The following is an 18,259-nucleotide window of genomic DNA, read 5'->3' as shown; positions in this document are numbered from 1 at the left end:
CATTGCCTTCTCCTGTCTTTAAGCCTAGTTATACTGATTTAAAATTCACAGTCTGAACCCACAATTACTTTTGTACCAACCCAGTATTTTTGCCTTCAAGTGCCTTTGAAACTGACAGGACACATCTCTGTACTCAATAGAGCACAGGTTCTTCTGTCTTGGTGCAGAAAGAATTCCACAAGAGGCAGAGTGATAGGTAAGGAAAAGAGTTGATTAATATAGCACACTTGTGAGAGAGATACAAGCCAGTGGGCAAGGGAGTGGCTCACGAAGAACGTAGTAGGTTACAGTTTTATAATCAAAGGTTAAGTGGGCAGGGGAAAAATCACCTTTTTCCTCATTCTTGAGTAAACATGTTTCCATCATCAGTTCCTCCTCCCCATTGAGTGGGGGAGTTTTCTTGTCCTTATCTGGTCAAATTGGGACTGTCATTGCACAATGGAAATGAGCGAAAAGGCAGTGACATATACTAAAATATTTTAGATCATCTTGGGTTTCAGTGTATAGTCGCCTTCCCCTATATTTTTGTTTTTAGTGTGCACAGAGAAGCATGTCCTAAGAATTATTAACTTACCGATCTTACTGGGCAGGATGGGGGTCTCAGTCCACCATTGTTTTATTGTTTTGGGGGCATGTCTCAATGCTTGTATGGTTTTATTGCTAAGCAAACATGCTTGGCTTTTGTGGTGAAGTTAACCTGCTTTCTAGAGTGATCTTTAACAAACAGGCATCTCCCATACTTTCTCCTGTACTTCTGATCCCTTAATGGAATTAACTATTTAATCACCTACCTTGTTCCTATACTCTGTCCGTATCACCTTCAAATATAGGAGGTAAAAACGACTAACCCACAAAACATGAGAGGAAGAAAGCTTTCCATGGATTAAATTAATCACCAAGTAATTTGTGTAAAACTTTAAGTATATGAAAAATTCAGAGAGGGGAGATTTTAGTGTAGAAAGAGCAAGTTAGAAACATTATTTGGACTTGAGTTTGGCCTCAAAGGGTATGTAGACCTTGTGCAGGCAGAAATAAAGGGAAAGTACTTCCCTTGAACTTCAGATCGCAGAAGCCGTAGAGGTTTACTGTGGCTTGTTGGAGACCCTGCAGATACCTGTGATTCGCACCCAGGAACTAGTCTGTATGTTACTGGTGAAGGCATTAGCCAGGACTCTGAACCTGCTGGTGTTCTTTCCTCCACTCCTCATCTCTGCTTCTTATGCAGAAAGGGAGAGGTTGTGACTAAAGGAGTATGTGGTAATTCACACAATAGAAGAAAAAGCTTAACAATTAAATGTCTGGAAGGACAGAAACTGGAGGATTTCTGGAGGCCTGAGCAAATGGAACTTAGCTTTCAAGCTGTCTTGGTTTCTCCCCATGTGATGACTTCATTCTTGGACCAGTCCCTCTCCACAAAGTAGGTGACCCCTGGTAGCTTCTTCCTTACATCCTAAAAACTCCCCTGGTCCTTCTGTTCAAAATATCTCAGCGAAGGCCTCTGAATAGCCAAGGGACCAGCTTGTTACTAGAAGAGGGAATAAGGTGCTGGGCAGACAAAAAAGTGAAGATATCCAATAAATGGATGACTAGAGGGCCATTTTCTTTCAGCTTATATGTATGAATTTTGGTGAGAGTTTATCCTGAAGCAAAGCCTTATACATGGAAAACAGGATGGCTAGGTGGGAGTACAAAAAAAGAAAGAGAAGCTACAGAGCAAGTGTTCTCAGAGTGTGGTTTCTAAATCAGCAGCAGCATCACCTGGAGCGTGTGAAAAATAGAAATTCTTGGGCTCCACCCTAGACTCACTGAATCAGAAACTTTGGGGGCAGCTCACCAACCTGTGTGTTAACAACTGTCCAGATAATTCTGTTGCCTGCTATAGATTGATCCTAACATAACAAGCCCATTTAAAAAGTTACTTACGAGCTTTGTGATCTTGAGCAATTTAACATCTTTATACTTTCAAGGTAGGTGCTAATGTTGGGGCTTTCCTCACAGAGTTTAGAGGATTAGCACAAGTACAAGAATGCATATAACAGTATCTGGCACAAAATGAACATTATTTAATTTTTTCTATTATCATTGTTAGAACTTGATGTTTGAAAGAAAGATACATATAAAAGGTGGTTTCCAATTCTGGGAAAAGTACGAATTGTCTCTTACTGATGGATCAAATTGTCTATATTATTCTTACATTGATCTTAGAGTCAAGCTGTTCAGAGGAATCACCTCCTGACTTCCATAGTATCGATACTTTATTTTTCAGTTGAAAATCAGTGTTATTGCCGTTTTTCTTAAAGAATACTTTCACATTGTCCTTCACTGATAAATAATTTACCTTTACTGAGCCTCTTTCCTGATGATAGTTTCTGTGATGATTAGAAATAACATATGTAAGGCTTTTTACCATATATGATGTGTTCGGTGAATGTGTTGTTGTGTAGTCACTAAGTCACGTCCTATTCTTTTGTGAACCCATGGACTCTAGGCCCACCAGCCTCCTCTGTCTATGAGATTTCCCAGTCAAGAATACTGGAGTGAGTTGCCATTCCCTTCTCCAGGGGATTTTCCCAACTCAGGGGTCAAACCAGGTCTCTTGGCAGGCAGATTCTTTGACCACTGAGCCACCTGGGAAGCCCTCAGTAATATATACATATCTATATACATCTATATACATATGTATGTATATAACTGAGTATATATATTCTTTTTCATCTTCTTTTCTATTATAAGCTATTACACGGTATCAAATATAGTTCCCTGTGCTATATAATAGGCCCTTGTTGTTTATCTGTTTCATATATAGTACTGTGTATCTGTTAATCCCAAACTTATGCCCCCGTGTTCCCTTTCAGTAACCATAAGTTTGTTTTCTACATCTCTGAGTCTGTTTCTGTTTTGTAAATAAGTTCCCTTGTCTCATTGTTTTAGATTCCGCATATAAGTGATATCATATGATATTTGTCTTTCTCTGATTTACTTAGTATGATAAGCTCTATGGCATTGTATCACTCTTTTTGTGACTGAGTAATATTCCATTGTATAAATGTACCACATCTTCTTTATCCATTTGTTTGTCAGATATTTAGATTGCTTCCATGTCTTGGATATTGTAAATAGTGTTGCTACGAACATTGGAGTGCGTGTAGTTTTTCAAATTAACATTTTTGTCTCTTCTGAATATATGCCCCAGAAGTGGGATTACTGGTAACTCAGTTTTGCTTTTTAGGGAACTTCCATACTGTTCTATGTAGTAGCTATATACCAATTTACATTCCTACCAACAGTGTAGAAGAATTCCCTTTTCTCTACATCCTCTCCAGCATTTATTATTTGTAGACTTGTTGATGTCTTTCTTCTTACTCTTATCTTCCTTTCTGTACATCACAACCCAGGGACCAGTAGTACTGGACCCAATGCAATGCAAGATGAGTTCTAAAATATTGTGTTTGTGAAAGTGAAAGTGTTGGTCATTCAATCGTGTCCAACTCTTTGCAACCCCACATACTGTAACCTGCCAGGCTTCTCTGTCCATGGAGTTCTCCAGGCAAGAATACTGGAGTGGATAGTCATTCCCTTCTACAGGGGATCTTCCCGACCCAGTTATCAAACCCCAGTCTACCGCATTGCAGGCAGATTCTTACCATCTGAGCCACCAGGGAAGTTTTTTTTAAATTATAATATAAAAATCAAAGACATCTAGTATTTATATATGCAAAGAAAAGCCAAGTTCGGTTTAATTTTTCATGTATTTTTTATTTACCTTTTTTCAATCATAAATATTTTCCTGAAATAAATTAGAACAACAGAGCCCAGCATTGGTCATTTATATCAAAATAGGTTGACAGTAAACTCCTGATAATGTCTTCAATTAATTTTTTATCCATGGAATTTTCTCAACTCAGAGGATTTTGTTTTTTTTTCCCGTATATATTGAACCTAATGCCTTTTTTCCTACCTGAACTTAAATTGTTGAAGAGAGGTGAATTTACTCTGAAGAGACAGGAGTGGCCGAAGGAGCTGATGGTGACTGGTGTGAAGCCTAGCCCTGGCTCGTCACCCCTAGCCTGCTTTCTGATGCCACTGTCTGCCTCTCGTGTCTCATCACCCGTGGTATATGGCACATGGTTGCCTCTTGCATTATAGGCACAAGGCAAATCTCTGTTGAGTTGGCAAGTGAAACCCACTTAAAGATTTTTTTTTTTTTTTGTGGCTTGTAGGCCTTTTGAGGGAAGATAGTATAAAAGATGATATCTTCCCAAGGGTCCCCAAAGTCATATTTAAAGTTTGAAGGAAATATAACTTTGCCTTTATGGCTGGATAACTATTCCTTAGGTGAGGAAGGCAGCTAATAAGTTAAAATAACTATAGAATTTGCTCAGTGAGGAGCTATCACACCTGGTAAATGGCTTCCCTAAGTCCAAGGCCTCCCCTCCTCTCTGTTTTAGAATAATGAGCTCGTGAATACCGCTTGCCAGGTGGGTACAAGATACTATTATCACCACAGCTATCTCTTTTCATATTCATTTTAACATATCTTCACAAGCATTATAATTTTCCTACCTGATAAAGAAGTGTTAAGAGAATCTTACTCTTTATTTTTTTAATAGTATAAAAGAGGAAAAGTGTTCAATCCCTTTTGAAAGGTTATGATTCAATTAGAATTATATTAGGAAGCATATACTCAGGTATCTCAAATCCCTCTTTTTGATAATGGCATTATTTTATTCTAAGGCTAAATTTTTAGAATTCATTTTTTAACATGTTAATTACAAACTGATAATGTAATATCTCTATCATGGCATATCTTTAAAAAAATGAAATACTTATTCTCAGATACAACCTTAGACTATAGTAAAAATGAATTGTTAACTTCAAGATTTTTCTATAGGTTAATTTTTGGTCATGATAATAGAAAGTAACACCTATGATAAGAGATATAATTAACTTTACCAAAATTTGAGACTGAGAAAAGGATATTAAGAAGATATTTCATTAATAATGTCCCATTAGCATACAGTACTTAAGATTTAAACCTTATTTCATTACACTAGAGATGTCTTTTTATTAAGATGCTCTTTAAGAGGGTCAGCATATCTGTGTATTTATAACTGGGAGTTAAACCAGCATAAAGCAAAAGTCAGCTGGGAAAATACTCAGAGATTTGTCCTGGGTACATTTCTCAATTTTGGCTGAATTCAAATGTAAGCCATTCTTTGATTGGCATCTTCAAATAACAGTGGCTACATCAGGAGTCAGATACTCTCTCTCTCATGTTCTCAGTCAGGTAAACAAAATAACAAAGAGAGAAAATAGGAGAGGGACAGGAGTATTGTACCCAAGTATCTACCCTTGGCAAATGGATGAGAAGTCTGATCCCTTGTTGTTGTAATACTGACAGCTGCTGCCAGAGAAGATGGGATGGAGTGTGGGAGAATTTTGTTATCATTTAGCAGTACATTTAGGTAGCACCCAGTGGAGCCGGTGTTGGCCCCAAAATCATAAAAGGGTAATAATAGAAGCAGATTCTTTTTAGTTTCTCACTGACCCAGAAGAATAGCTTCAAGATGACTTTATCTCCACCCGTTTCATCCAGTGGTATGTGAAGCAAGAAGATATTTGCTATGTGCACCCCGCCAAAGGGAATAGCAAATCTCCAAGTCACATGGGCGCTGAGGGTGGGTTGTGAGCATTTATTCTCTCCATAGGTATACTTGTCTTAGACCATAATTACCAATCCTCTCAGTGGGTGCAAAATTAAGCATAACAACTCTCTTGGCCTAAAACAGAAAGAAGATACAGAAAATGCAGCTATGGTCTGCACTGCTAGTATTATACTAGCAATTCAGTCTTTTCTAATCGAGTGACTTGGTCATCATGTCCCACTATCAAAGCAGTGGCCACTTAGTACTAATCTGTGTGTTTATGTAAGTTCATGAGCAGCAAGAGGGTTAGTTATTACTCCTCAGTTTATTTTCTCACCATACCCAGGGCCTATGTCTTAGTGGGCAGAGTAGTCTCTAAATCTTTCAAGACCTTTTATCATACAGAATGAGTGATGAGATTATGAAGTAGAACCCATTCTTCTTGCAAGGGGAAGTAGAAGTTTCTAGAAGATATTATAATACAAGTCTCCTCAGTGAGAGGAAGATCTTGAGACCTGCTCATCCGACTTCTGCTCAAGTCAGGTAAACCAAGGCAGAGGGCCTTAACAGGTTATCAATGAGAACGAAAGGCTTCAGTGGATCTGGGAAGCTCTTAGAATTACATGCAAGGCATTGTTTCTGTGAACATAGGTGCATAGCTTTTGAGGTTCTAAAAAAGATGACCACACACACAGAAACAAAACCAATGTTTTCAAGGGTTGACACAGCTAAGCAGCAGTGGAAGGTCTTAGAATGGATCTAAGATCCACTAAGTAGATCTAAAATCTAAGATCTTAGAGTGAACCATTAAACTTTATAAATGTTCAAGCTTAGAGATGGAGCCTATTAAATAACAGTGATATTTAAAGTAGTTTACAGGTCTTTGATATAATGCTTATGGTTGTTTCTCCCGAAGATATTAATATTAAAATTGATGTATTTTATTAAATATGACTGTTAAAATTGGCATTTAATGGTTAATGTTAAATTCATTTACTATTAGTATTTTACTAAAGAAGTTTTTTTATGGCCAGGGAAAAAAGTCAAATAAAATAAGTTAAGAGCAGTTGGTATTGTCTCTGACACTTAACCAGTGTTTCTCATTTTGAAGTCATTCTTCACAGTAGACACTATGATAAATAATGAGAATGCAATATAAGGGGAAAAATGTCTGCCTTTCAGATTAAAGTTTGAGGAGACAATGCCCAAACTAATAATTATAAATGATATAGCAAGTGCTGAAATAAAGGTACGTGCAGTGAAATAGGGAGGATCATAGAAAACAGGCAACTCAGCTGGCCTAGAACCCGAGGCCAGGCTTCTCAGAGGAGGTGGTCATAACGTCACACATTTATACAGCCCTTACTAGCTCTCAGGAACTGCTCTTGTATTTATTCAGTTAAACCTTGTACGCTGGTGAAGCATAAAGATATTAAGGAATTTGTGGAAAGTTAGTAGGGAGCAGGGTCAGGATTTGAATTCAGGCCCTCAGGTCTCACAATTCACTGTTAACTGCTATGCTACCTCTTACGCTTCTTGTAGTGGCGCTGGAAGTAGCAGCATGCCGCGTAATAAAACGTGGAGGGGACTTCCTGGCGGTCCAGTGGTTAAGACTTTGCCTTCCGAGGCAGGGGGTGTGAGTTTGACCCCCGGTTGGGAAACTAACCCATGCCTCATGGCTTAAAAAACCAAAACATCAGATGAAAACGATAACAAATTCAATAAAGACTTTACAAATCATCTGCATCAAAAAAAAGTAAAAAAGAGATGGGGGAACAAACAAAAATAGGGAAAGAGCTAAAGAGAGGGGGAGCCCAACCTTCATCTTCTAAGAGTTTGAACATTTCCTGAATTCAGATTCAGTTAGCTTTTTGAGGCTCCGCATTTCCCATAGTTCTGTTTTCATCCTCTCACCGTGCAGAAAAGGGGTCCTGAAGTTTATGTGCGGGGTATCTCATTGTCCACATATCCAGATGTTCATGTATCCCTTGGGTCTGGTTGCACTTTAACTCAACTTCAGAGTTATTCACTTCCTCCTGTTAGTCCTCCATTCACTCAGTTTATTTTAAAGTTTTATTTTTACCCTATCCGTTTTGGGTGGTACATATAGAAACTTCGTCAAAAGAGATAAGGTATTGAATTCCGTTTTGAAAAGTAAGGTAGAAATATTCTTTGTCTCTGCCTCAAGTGCCTCCCTAGCCATATAGATGTGGGAAATACATAAAGTTATGAAAATAATGCTGTGGGAAGAGCGAGAGGGAACAGCTTTGATTTCTTCGTGGTGAGTGTGACAAAAAGCCATGCCTGCAGGTCCTCCATGATTTCCGTCTACTAACCAGGCTCCCATAACAATGAAGGGATATAGGGTTTACATCCGGTTTCTTTCCCTGCTGTGTGGCTCTTTGGAACAGGTGCTCAGAGAGGCACAGGGCTCCTTCTGGCCGCTGGAACACTAGAGTGGTCTCTGCAGCCCCGCCTGCTCTCAGGAAGTGACTTGGGTACTGGGAAGGTACAGCTTGTTATTTGTTCCTAAGCAGTGTCTGCTGACTCCTTATTGCAATATTGTTAAAAAGTTCTCTTTACTGGAACAAATATCTTCCATTTGGATTATGTCATGAATTTCATCCGGCAAAATGAGACTTTCAATAGCTTTTGTGTGTCGCCTCTTTTTTTTAACATCGCTTGTCTGGTGGCACCAAGAATACTTCCTTGCTGAAAATGGATCCATTTACAGTCAATAATAGGGTGGCTAGTGTTCGTTTTTCTTGGGAAAACGAAAATGTGCACCTTTTATCCTATTATACTGATCCACCAGCTTCAGATTATCTGATTTTGCTAGCTTCTCATTTTCTCCTGTATCTTAATGCTATCATTAACAAGAATTCTGTTGCTAATGGTTTTGGAAAATAATATGTGTACTTTCAGCTGCACCCCACATTTTTATGGTCTGTCTGATTTAGCTGGACTTTGATATTTATTCCAAAAGCTGCTTTGTTGCAGATCAAATGTGAGGAGCTTTAATGTCCTAGATTTATTTTCAGTGTCCTTATTTTTGCTACAAGATAATGGAGTTAATATTTTAACTCTTAGTTACTGGGTGAATAGCACTTCTAAGTATATAATTTATAGTATATATCCTCTGAGTGATATATCTATATGTGTGTGTGTGTGAAGTGAAGTGAAAAGAAGTCGCTCAGTTGTGTCCGACTCTTTGCAACTCCATGGACTGTAGCCTACGAGGCTTCTCCATCTATGGGAATTTTCCGGGCAAGATACTGGAGTGGGTTGCCATTTCCTTCTCTAGGCGATCTTCCCGACCCAGTGATTGAACCCAGGTCTCCCACATTATAGGCAGACGCTTTACTGTCTGAGCCACCAGGGAAGTCCGTGTGTGTGTCTGTATGTATGTGTATATAAGGGGCTTCCCTGGTGGCTCAGTGGTTAAGAATGTGCCTGCAATGCAGGAGACCTGGGTTCTATCCCTGGGTCAGGAAGATCCCCTGGAGGAGGGCATGGCAACCCACTCCGATATTCTTGCCTAGAGAATCCCATGGACAGAAGAGCCTGGCAGGCTGCAGTCTATGGGGTCGTACAGAGTCGAACACGACTGAATCGACTAAGCAGCAACAGCATGTGTATATAAATATAAATAGAAGAGAGAGATTTTCTATTTTTAAAAACAAAAGATCTATGAATATCTGTGAATTTTTTAATGATAGAGTATTTTCTAAAGTATAATTTTACTTTTTAAACACAAAAAAATGTGTCTTAGTCTGTTGTATCACTATGCTTTATAAAGTTTCCACTTCATCATTGTTTTTATATCCTTTTGCACACATTTTCTATTTTAGAAATAACTTTGAAATCTATTTTGTCAAAATACTGACAAGAATGTATATATAATACTGTAATCATTTGTCTCTTGACTTACATATTTATTGTTTTGATGGGATTAAGTATGAAATCTTTTTGTTTTTTATTTTGTTTTTGTTAGCTATTTCTAGGGATTGCATACTTTTTTTTTTTTAACTAGTATTTTTGAGTGTCTACCTTGTGCTGGATTCTTCAGGTACTATAGTGAATAAACTGGACATAGTCTCTGAACTCAAGGAAATCATTTTACATTTCTGATGAGTGTGCCTAAAGAACTCTAATTATTCTTTAGGTATTTTTTGAGGACAAGTTCTTCTTTTGCCCAGGGAAAATGTATAGATACATAATAATTCATTTACCTTAGCAATTCCCAACAGACATTCCATATTTCTTCCAGAAATGAAAAAAAAAATCTTAAATAAATTTTGTGACCTTGGAAAATGGGGAGTTTTTTTTTAAGTCATTGATGTTTTATATATGTAAATATATGTTTTATATATATATAAGAGCACCTCTTTAGTTGACTTGCTAAGACTAAAATCCAAGTTTTCTAATGCCTAGAGAGTGCTTTTCAACCACGAAGGTTTTTAATTAGATCCCTCAGGTAGTAGTCTCAAACTTTTCTGTGCAGAAAACTCACCTGGGGCATTTGCTTAAAAGAGATCTGGAGATGACCTAGGAATGTGCACTTTTAATAAAACACACGGTCCTGGACCACTGTGTCCTATGACAGCCATGGATGGACTTCAGGTGGTCCTGTTCAGCCCTGAAGCTATGACTACATGATTTTTTTTTTTTTCAATAAGAGAGTCTAGAAGAATTTTGAAGACTTTCATTAGTTTCTCAGAAAATCCTGAAAAATAACAAGATGCTATATGGCATTGTCGACTCAATGGATGTGAGTCTGAGCAAACTCTGGGAGATAGTGAAGGACAGGGAAGCCCAGTGTGCTGTAGTCCATGGGGTTGCAAAGAGTCAGACGCCACTGAGCAACCCAAACAGCAACAGCAATTGGGAGCAAGAGTTTATGAGTGGAAAAAGTAGCAATAAGAACCCCCAAGGAAAGGCCTAAAATGGGGGAAACACTACACAGCAGCTGTAGATACTCAAGTGGGATTGTAAACCAGACCCCAGAACAATGTCCCCTCAGCTGCTGTTTGAGAAAATCTTAGAAGTTGACTGACATGTTGGTGAACTGGTGTTCATTGGTCAAAAAAGCTAGAGAAACATTAAATCTTTAACATTTTTAATTTATTATAGAACTGCATAGACTTTAGTATACTAATTTGCACTGTGAATAACTTTTATTTTATATTTTTTTTGGCTATGCTCTGTGGCTTGTGAAATCTTAGTTCCCCTAGATCAGGGATTATTGAACCCAGGCCCCTAGCAGTTAAGAGAGCAGAGTCCTAACCACTGTACCAGGGAATTCCTTGTGAATCACTTTAGAGAATATTTCAGTTCAGTTCAGTCGCTCAGTCGTGTCTGACTCTTTGCGACCCCCAGCACGCCAGGCCTCCCTGTCTATCACCAACTCCGGGAGTTCACTCAAACTCACGTCCATCTAGTCGGTGATGCCATCCAGCCATCTCATCCTCTGTCATCCCCTTTTCCTCCTGCCCTCAATCCCTCCCAGCATCAGATTCTTTTCCAATGAGTCAGCTCTTCGCATGAGGTGGCCAAAGTACTGGAGTTTCCACTTTAGCATCATTCCTTCCAAAGAACACCCAGGGCTGATCTCCTTCAGAATGGAGTGGTTGGATCTCCTTGCAGTCCAAGGGACTCTCAAGAGTCTTCTCCAACACCACAGTTCAAAAGCATCAATTCTTTGGTGCTCAGCTTTCTTCACAGTCCAACTCTCACATCCATACATGACTACTGGAAAAACCATAGCCTTGACTAGCCGGACCTTTGTTGGCAAAGTAATGTCTCTGCTTTTCAGTATGCTATCTAGGTTGGTCATAACTTTCCTTCCAAGGAGTAAGCATCTTTTAATTTCATGGCTGCAGTCACCATCTGCAGTGATTTTAGTATGTAGTAATTCCTGAATCTATCTGATCATAGAACCCTTTTCTAATGGTTACATCTTTGAGAAATGCCTTTAACAAAGGGAAAAACACTAGTCGCTGAGTGCAGCACAGAAATAAGTAACTGTCTTCAAAACCTTGTCATGAAGAAAAGTTTAAAATGTGTCCTTAATATTCTAAATGATAGATAGAATTTATATTTTAGAAAAAAATTAGTAAAATATATAGGGGGAAAATGCCCTCAGTTATATGGTTATTTTTATTTTTTACATGAACTTATTCATTGTTAGTTGATAGTGAATTTAATGCTGTCTTGCTCTAAAGTGAAAATTTAGTTTTTTTCTTTATATTTTCTTAGGATTTAGGAGAAATTTGTATTTCCTAAGAATCATAGAGCTCATTCTATAATAAAACAATAATCCTTATTTCATACATTTTATAACTATAATTGGTGGCCAGCTAAACATAGTTGCCTGTGTGTAAACATTTATGTCCCAGATTTCTTGAAGTAAGACAGTTCTACAGTGATAAAACAGAAAAACCAAATAGGTAAAGACCAGATCAGCTTAAAGGGAGAAAGCAAACTCCTGGATTGATTGCATCCAGATAAGGTTTTATGGAGAGGTGATTTGGAGGAGAAGAGCAAATTGAAACTTGAAAGAAAGAAAAGGAGATTAATTCAGTGAAGGCAAAAGCAGAAGGAACTCCTGCTGGGGAAAACCCCATCCTAGCGTGGTTAACAGAGAAACATAGATATGCGTGGGCAGATAGAAATCATGAACTGAGGTGTGATGATTAAAACAGTGTTGTTAGATACTGTGGGGAAGAATCAGCTTCAGCATCAGTCCTTCCAGTGAATATTCAGGATTGATTTCCTTTAGGATTGACTGGTTTGATCTCCTTGCAGTCCCAAGGACTCTCAAGAGTCTTCTCCAACACCACAGTTCGAAAGCATCGATTCTTCGGTGCTCAGCCTTCTTTATTGTTGTCTAAATCAGAAAACTAACAGTTATGCAATAAATAACATTAGGTTTTAGACCTTACTCAGTTCAGTTCAATTCAGTCACTCAGTCGTGTCCGACTCTTTGAGACCCCATGGATGTAATTCTTTGGCGCTCAGCTTTATAGTCCAACTCTCACATCTATACATGACTACCAGAAAAACCATAGCTTTGACCAGATGGACCTCTGTTGGCGAAGTAATGTCTCTGCTTTTTAATACGCTGTCTAGGTTGGTCATAACTTTTCTTTCAAGGAGCAAGTGTCTTTTGATTTCATGGCTGCAATCACCATCTGCAGCGATTTTAGAGCACCCCAAAATAAAGTCTCTCACTGTTTCCCCATCTATTTGCCATGAAGTGATGGGAATGGGTGCTGTGATCTTAGTTCTCTGAGTTTTAAGGTACCTTTTTCACTCTCCTCATTCATTTTCATGAAGAAGCTCTTTAGTTTTTCTTCGCTTTCTGCCATAACTGTGGTGTCATCTGCATGTGAGAGGTTACTGATATTTCTCCTGGCAGTCTTGAATCCACCTTGTGCTTCATCCAGCCCAGTGTTTCGCATAATGTTCTCTGCATAGAAGTTAAATAAGCAGTGTGACAATGTACAGCCTTGACGTACTCCTTTCCCAATTTGGAACCAGTCTGTTGTTCCATGTCCAGTTCTAACTGTTGCTTCTTGACCTGCATACAGATTTCTCAGGAAGCAGGTCAGGTGGTCTGGTATTCCCATCTCTTGAAGAATTTCCCACAGTTTGTGGTGATCCACACAGTCAAAGGCTTTGGCATAGTCAATAAACAGAAATAGATGTTTTTCTGAAACTTTTTTGCCTTTTCAATGATCCAACAGATGTTGGCAATTCAATCTCTGGTTCCTATGCCTTTTCTAAATCCAACTTAAACATCTGGAGGCTCACGGTGCACATACCGTTAAAGCTTGGCTTGAAGAACTTTGAGTATTACTTGGCTAGCGTGTGAGATGAGTGCAATTGTGCGGTAGTTTGAGCATTCTTTGGCATTGTCTTTCTTTGGGATTAGAATGAAAACTGACCTTTTCCAGTCCTGTGGCCACTGCTGAGTTTTCCAAATTTGTTGGCATATTGAGTGCAGCACTTCACAGCATCATCTTTTAGGATTTGAAAGAGCTCAACTGGAATTCCATCACCTCCGCTAGCTTTGTTCATAGCGATGCTTCCTAAGGCTCACTTGGCTTCCCAATCTAAGATGTCTGGTCTAGATGAGTGATCATACCATCATGGTTATCTGGGTCATGAAGATCTTTTTTGTATAGTTCTTCTGTGTATTCTTGCCACCTCTTCTTAATATCTTCTGCTTCTGTTAGGTCCATACCATTTCTGTCCTTTATTGTCCCCATCATTGCATGAAATGTTCCCTTGGTATCTCTAATTTTCTTGAAGAGATCTCTAGTCTTTCCCATTCTATTGTTTTCCTCTATTTCTTTGCATTGATCAGTTAGGAAAGCTTTCTTATCTCTCCTTGCTATTCTTTGAAACTCTGCATTCAAATGGGTATTTCTTTCCTTTTCTCCTTTGCCTTTCACTTGTCTTTTTTCAGCTATTTGTAAGGCCTCCTCAGACCACCATTTTGCCTTTTTGCATTTCTTTTTTTGGGGGATGGTCTTGATCACTGCCTCTTGTACTATATCATGAACTATGAATCCACAGTTCTTCATGCACTCTGTCTATTAGATCTAATCCCTTGAATCTATTTGTCACTTCTACTATATAATTGTAAGGGATTTGATTTAGGTCATACCTGAATGGATGGTCTATTGGCTTTCCCTACTTTCTTCAAAGGTCTTCCTTACTCAGATTTCACCAAATTACCCTAATAATGTTCTTTATAATAAGATAAAATACTGATCATGTATTGATTTCAGTTGTCATATCTTTTTAGACTCCTTTTGACTAGAACATTTCCTAGTCTTTGTGTTTCCTAACATGACACTTTTGAGGAATATGTCAGCTTTTTGGTAGAAAATCCCTCAGTTTACTTTTATCTTATACTTCCTTGTGACTAGATTCAAATTATGCCATACCTTAAAAAAAAAGAAAAAAAGAATTGTATAAGATATGATTTTGCAACAGCAAATCACATTTCCTATTAATAACTCTGCATCATTTAACATAATTACTTAATTGTCATGTTTGCATCAAACAATACACTTATCTCTAGCTTCCCAGCGGGGGAGGGGAATGATTCTCCTAGGAGATTTTATCTGTATTTACTAAAGAAAAAACTTGATTTAATCATTAAGGATCTTGTTAATTTTGATGGCTTAAGGAGTCATAGATTGTTCTAATATTGAATGAGAAAACATATAACATGTTCAATATTTTTGATCTACTATTTTTACAGTTACTCCTGAATACCCACAGAAAGGAAGAAACTTCTTCCTCTCCTTAGATGAACTCAAGTTCTTATCACAGCTAGTAAAATCATTTTTGAAGTTGGAAAAAAGTGTCCAGGAGTTGTTTGAAGAAATGTTCTTATGGCTCCGGATACCCAGGAATACTTCAGGTAAAATGCTCTTCTGCATATCTATAATTCTCTCTGTTTTTGCCTCCTGCTAATTGAATCTATACCATTACCTGAAAAAACATATATATGTGGTAGAATTTACAATAAATATTAAGTATAAAGCACACTGTGGAATTACATTTTTATCCTTTGTATGTTGTCAATGGATTAAGAAATTCATTGAATAGTTTGAATTAAAAAATCATTGTAAGTAAATCTTGGATCATTATCTTTAACTAAAATTAGATCAACATTTTTTTTAAACTCAAAGAAACACAACCTGGCCTATGGAAAGAACAAGCACACTGGATGATCTAGTAGTACCTTTTTTTGTTGCCTGATGACCTTGAGCAAAATATTAGTTTCCTTAGACCACCATTTTGTCATCTTTAAAATGATAGTATAGGACTAAATCAAGTTTCTCTTTATTTTCTTTCAGAATTTGGTACTTTAGATTCCAATATACTATGTAGAATTTTGAGAATTTAATGATTTAATGAATGTAAAATATTTAAGGGAATGTCTAGCATATCATAAGCAGTAAATATGAGTTGTTACCATTGTAATTATAATTATACAGTAAGTTATTTTTAGTTAGTCTTAACAAAATTCTTTTTTAAAAAACTGCTATGTGTGTTCGAATACTATTTGTAACATTAAAGGTAGAATTCAGAGGCACAATGGGTTAAGGCACATTTTCTGTTTTCATATCTGTATTTATAAAGATTTTCATACATATCGGAGTGAGTTATCCAAAGTTCTCTTTTACATAATGCACCATGTTATTTTAAGGAGAATAAATGTAAATAGTGGCTGCATTTGCAAAACAAAGTGAGGGAAGCAAGTGATTAACAATTAATCTACAAATTGCAAAACCAACTTCCAAACCTGATTTCTTAGTGAAGAATTACATTTAGTTTAATGTATTTCTTTGTTTACCTAGCCTAGGTAGATAATGTTAGAAAAGTTATAGAACTGGAGTTTACTTTATATTAAGCATAGCTTACTGGCCTTCTGTGTTTCAGGTTAAGCTTAAATAGCACTATTAAATCATAAAATAAATAATGTAGATCATTTTTTCCCCCAAATTTGGTTGTAGTTTGAAAAAAAATATAGAATATAGATTTCTGAATCTGACAAAAATCAAATGAGAAAAATAATGAAAACATAGAATAGATATGAAAATTAAAAGAATGAAAGGTTAGATTTATTAGGAGGTAATGTGAGCCCTAAGGATCTAGAGGATTCTTAGATCTAGAGGATCTAAGGGGATCTTCTAGATGGAACTGACCAGATCAAAGAGAGATCTGAATAGAGAAATATGACGTTCTGATTTTTATTGACTTGTTGGTGCCACAAGCAGCTGGCACTTGGTGTGGTGCGCATCCATCATGCCTGGCCAGATTTGGCATCTCTCATCCACATCTCTTGTAGATCTTTTCTGAGGTGTGGTTTAAGAAACAGGGTGAACTCCAAAGTATCTAGATCCCTATCCATTTTGATTCATCTTATATTAGTCTTAGGCAAGGCCCTTGAAATAACTCAGTTCTGAGAACTTTATTCTTCTTAAGGGAAGCATAAATTCAAACCTAAAATTGTATAGTAGAGGTATTGTAAAGATATAAAACTTAAATAGCCAACAATTGAAGCAAAGATTTGACATATACTGATTTCAGGAAAGGAAAATAAGAAAAAGCTGGTTCAACAGCACTGGATTGAGATCAAGCAGTGTTGAGACTTGCAAATGCTGTGCATGAGAGCAATAATTAGGTTCATTGAATAAAATTAACAGAGAAAATATATAATTATTCCACAATATACTGAGTGAGTGAGTGAAAGTTTCCCAGTTGTGTCCGACTCTTTGTGACTCCATGGATTGTAGCCCACCAGGCTCCTCTGTCCATGGAATTCTCCAGGCAAGAAAACTGGAGTGAGTTGCCATGCCCTCCTCCAGGGGATTTTCCTGACCCAGGGATCAAACCTGTATCTCCTGCATTTCAGGCAGATTCTTTACCGTCTGAGCCACCAGGGAAGTCTTACCCCAAATTTGTCATCACCTAAACAGCTTGGCAGATAAAAGAAACTTCAGTATCATTTTAATAATACGTATTATAGGAAGACATTTGTGTGTTACCAAACATAGTACATGGAAGGAAATTTGAAGAACGACTATAAGAAATGTCTAAGTATTAGAACATCTTGTTATGAAATATGTGTTCTTCATTCATATATTTTTGTAACAAAGCCAAGATTTAATCTAACATAACTTCATGTAAATGACTTCCTGAAAAGAATATCTTGAGGGAAATCTTTAAGAAAAAATTTAAATCTTTTATTCAGTGTAGCCACATTAATCAATTCTTATCAAAAGACTTGGCTTCTTCAATCCCAAAGGAAACGATTTTTGAACGATTAAAAAAAACAGATGAATCTTAGGTTATCCTGATAGTTAATGCTTTGCTTAGAAAACTTGTGTGGGAGAGAAGGTGGTTCAGATCAAGTCATTTGGTTTTTGTGTATTTATTTTGATTGGAGCATATTTTGCTAATAAAGATCTTGGAAGGAGTTGCCTACTGTGTCTATGTAACCAAAACAATATGATGAAAAACAAGGTTTTTTTATTCCTTGTCCAGATGTTTTAAAAATATCCAGGTGTTTAACATCACACAGAGAAAATATAAAGATGATTAACCAAATGTTTTACTCTTTTACTTTGATGTTTACTACTATATTGTATATTTAGCCAAATTGGCAGTGCTTTTAGGAATTTGAATTTGACACAATAGATTTTTGTAGAGACACAAGACATATTTTCTGAGAATGAAAGGATATTTAGTTATGATATTTACTTGCTTTTGTTTGGTCATGATTCTATGGTTTTCTCTTTTGGTCATTTCAGAAAAATGATATGATATTATTTGACTGCTGTGGTATCTTACTGTATTTCTTTTAGGTCATCTTATCTTATGGCGTGGCCTCAGGTTTAATTTATGGAGCGCTTCGAATACTCCTTCAGAATAAAGCTGCTCTTCGGGCAGTTCCTCAAATTTTCCAAAGGTGGCATCTGAGATTTATCTAAACCAGGAGGTTTCTTGGCCCTCATTTTTTCTTTAGCCCCAGCAATGACAAAGAGCAATGGCTGCTTCAATTGGATGTAAGAAGAACACTTAGGGTT

General features: G+C 37.2%; 1 protein-coding gene across 1 annotated transcript in view; it reads left to right on the top strand.

Moving 5' to 3' along the window:
- The window catches only part of KIAA0825 (KIAA0825 ortholog), a 429,397-nt gene that overhangs the window by 112,371 nt on the left and 298,767 nt on the right, over positions 1 to 18,259 (top strand). The window contains 1 exon segment of the mRNA XM_070373134.1: positions 14,923 to 15,084. Within this exon segment, the coding sequence (XP_070229235.1) occupies positions 14,923 to 15,084 (162 nt within the window).

This window comes from Bos mutus, chromosome 7, assembly GCF_027580195.1.
Source record: "Bos mutus isolate GX-2022 chromosome 7, NWIPB_WYAK_1.1, whole genome shotgun sequence".
Classification (NCBI taxonomy): domain Eukaryota; kingdom Metazoa; phylum Chordata; class Mammalia; order Artiodactyla; family Bovidae; genus Bos; species Bos mutus.
This window is presented reverse-complemented; position numbering and strand designations above follow the sequence as displayed.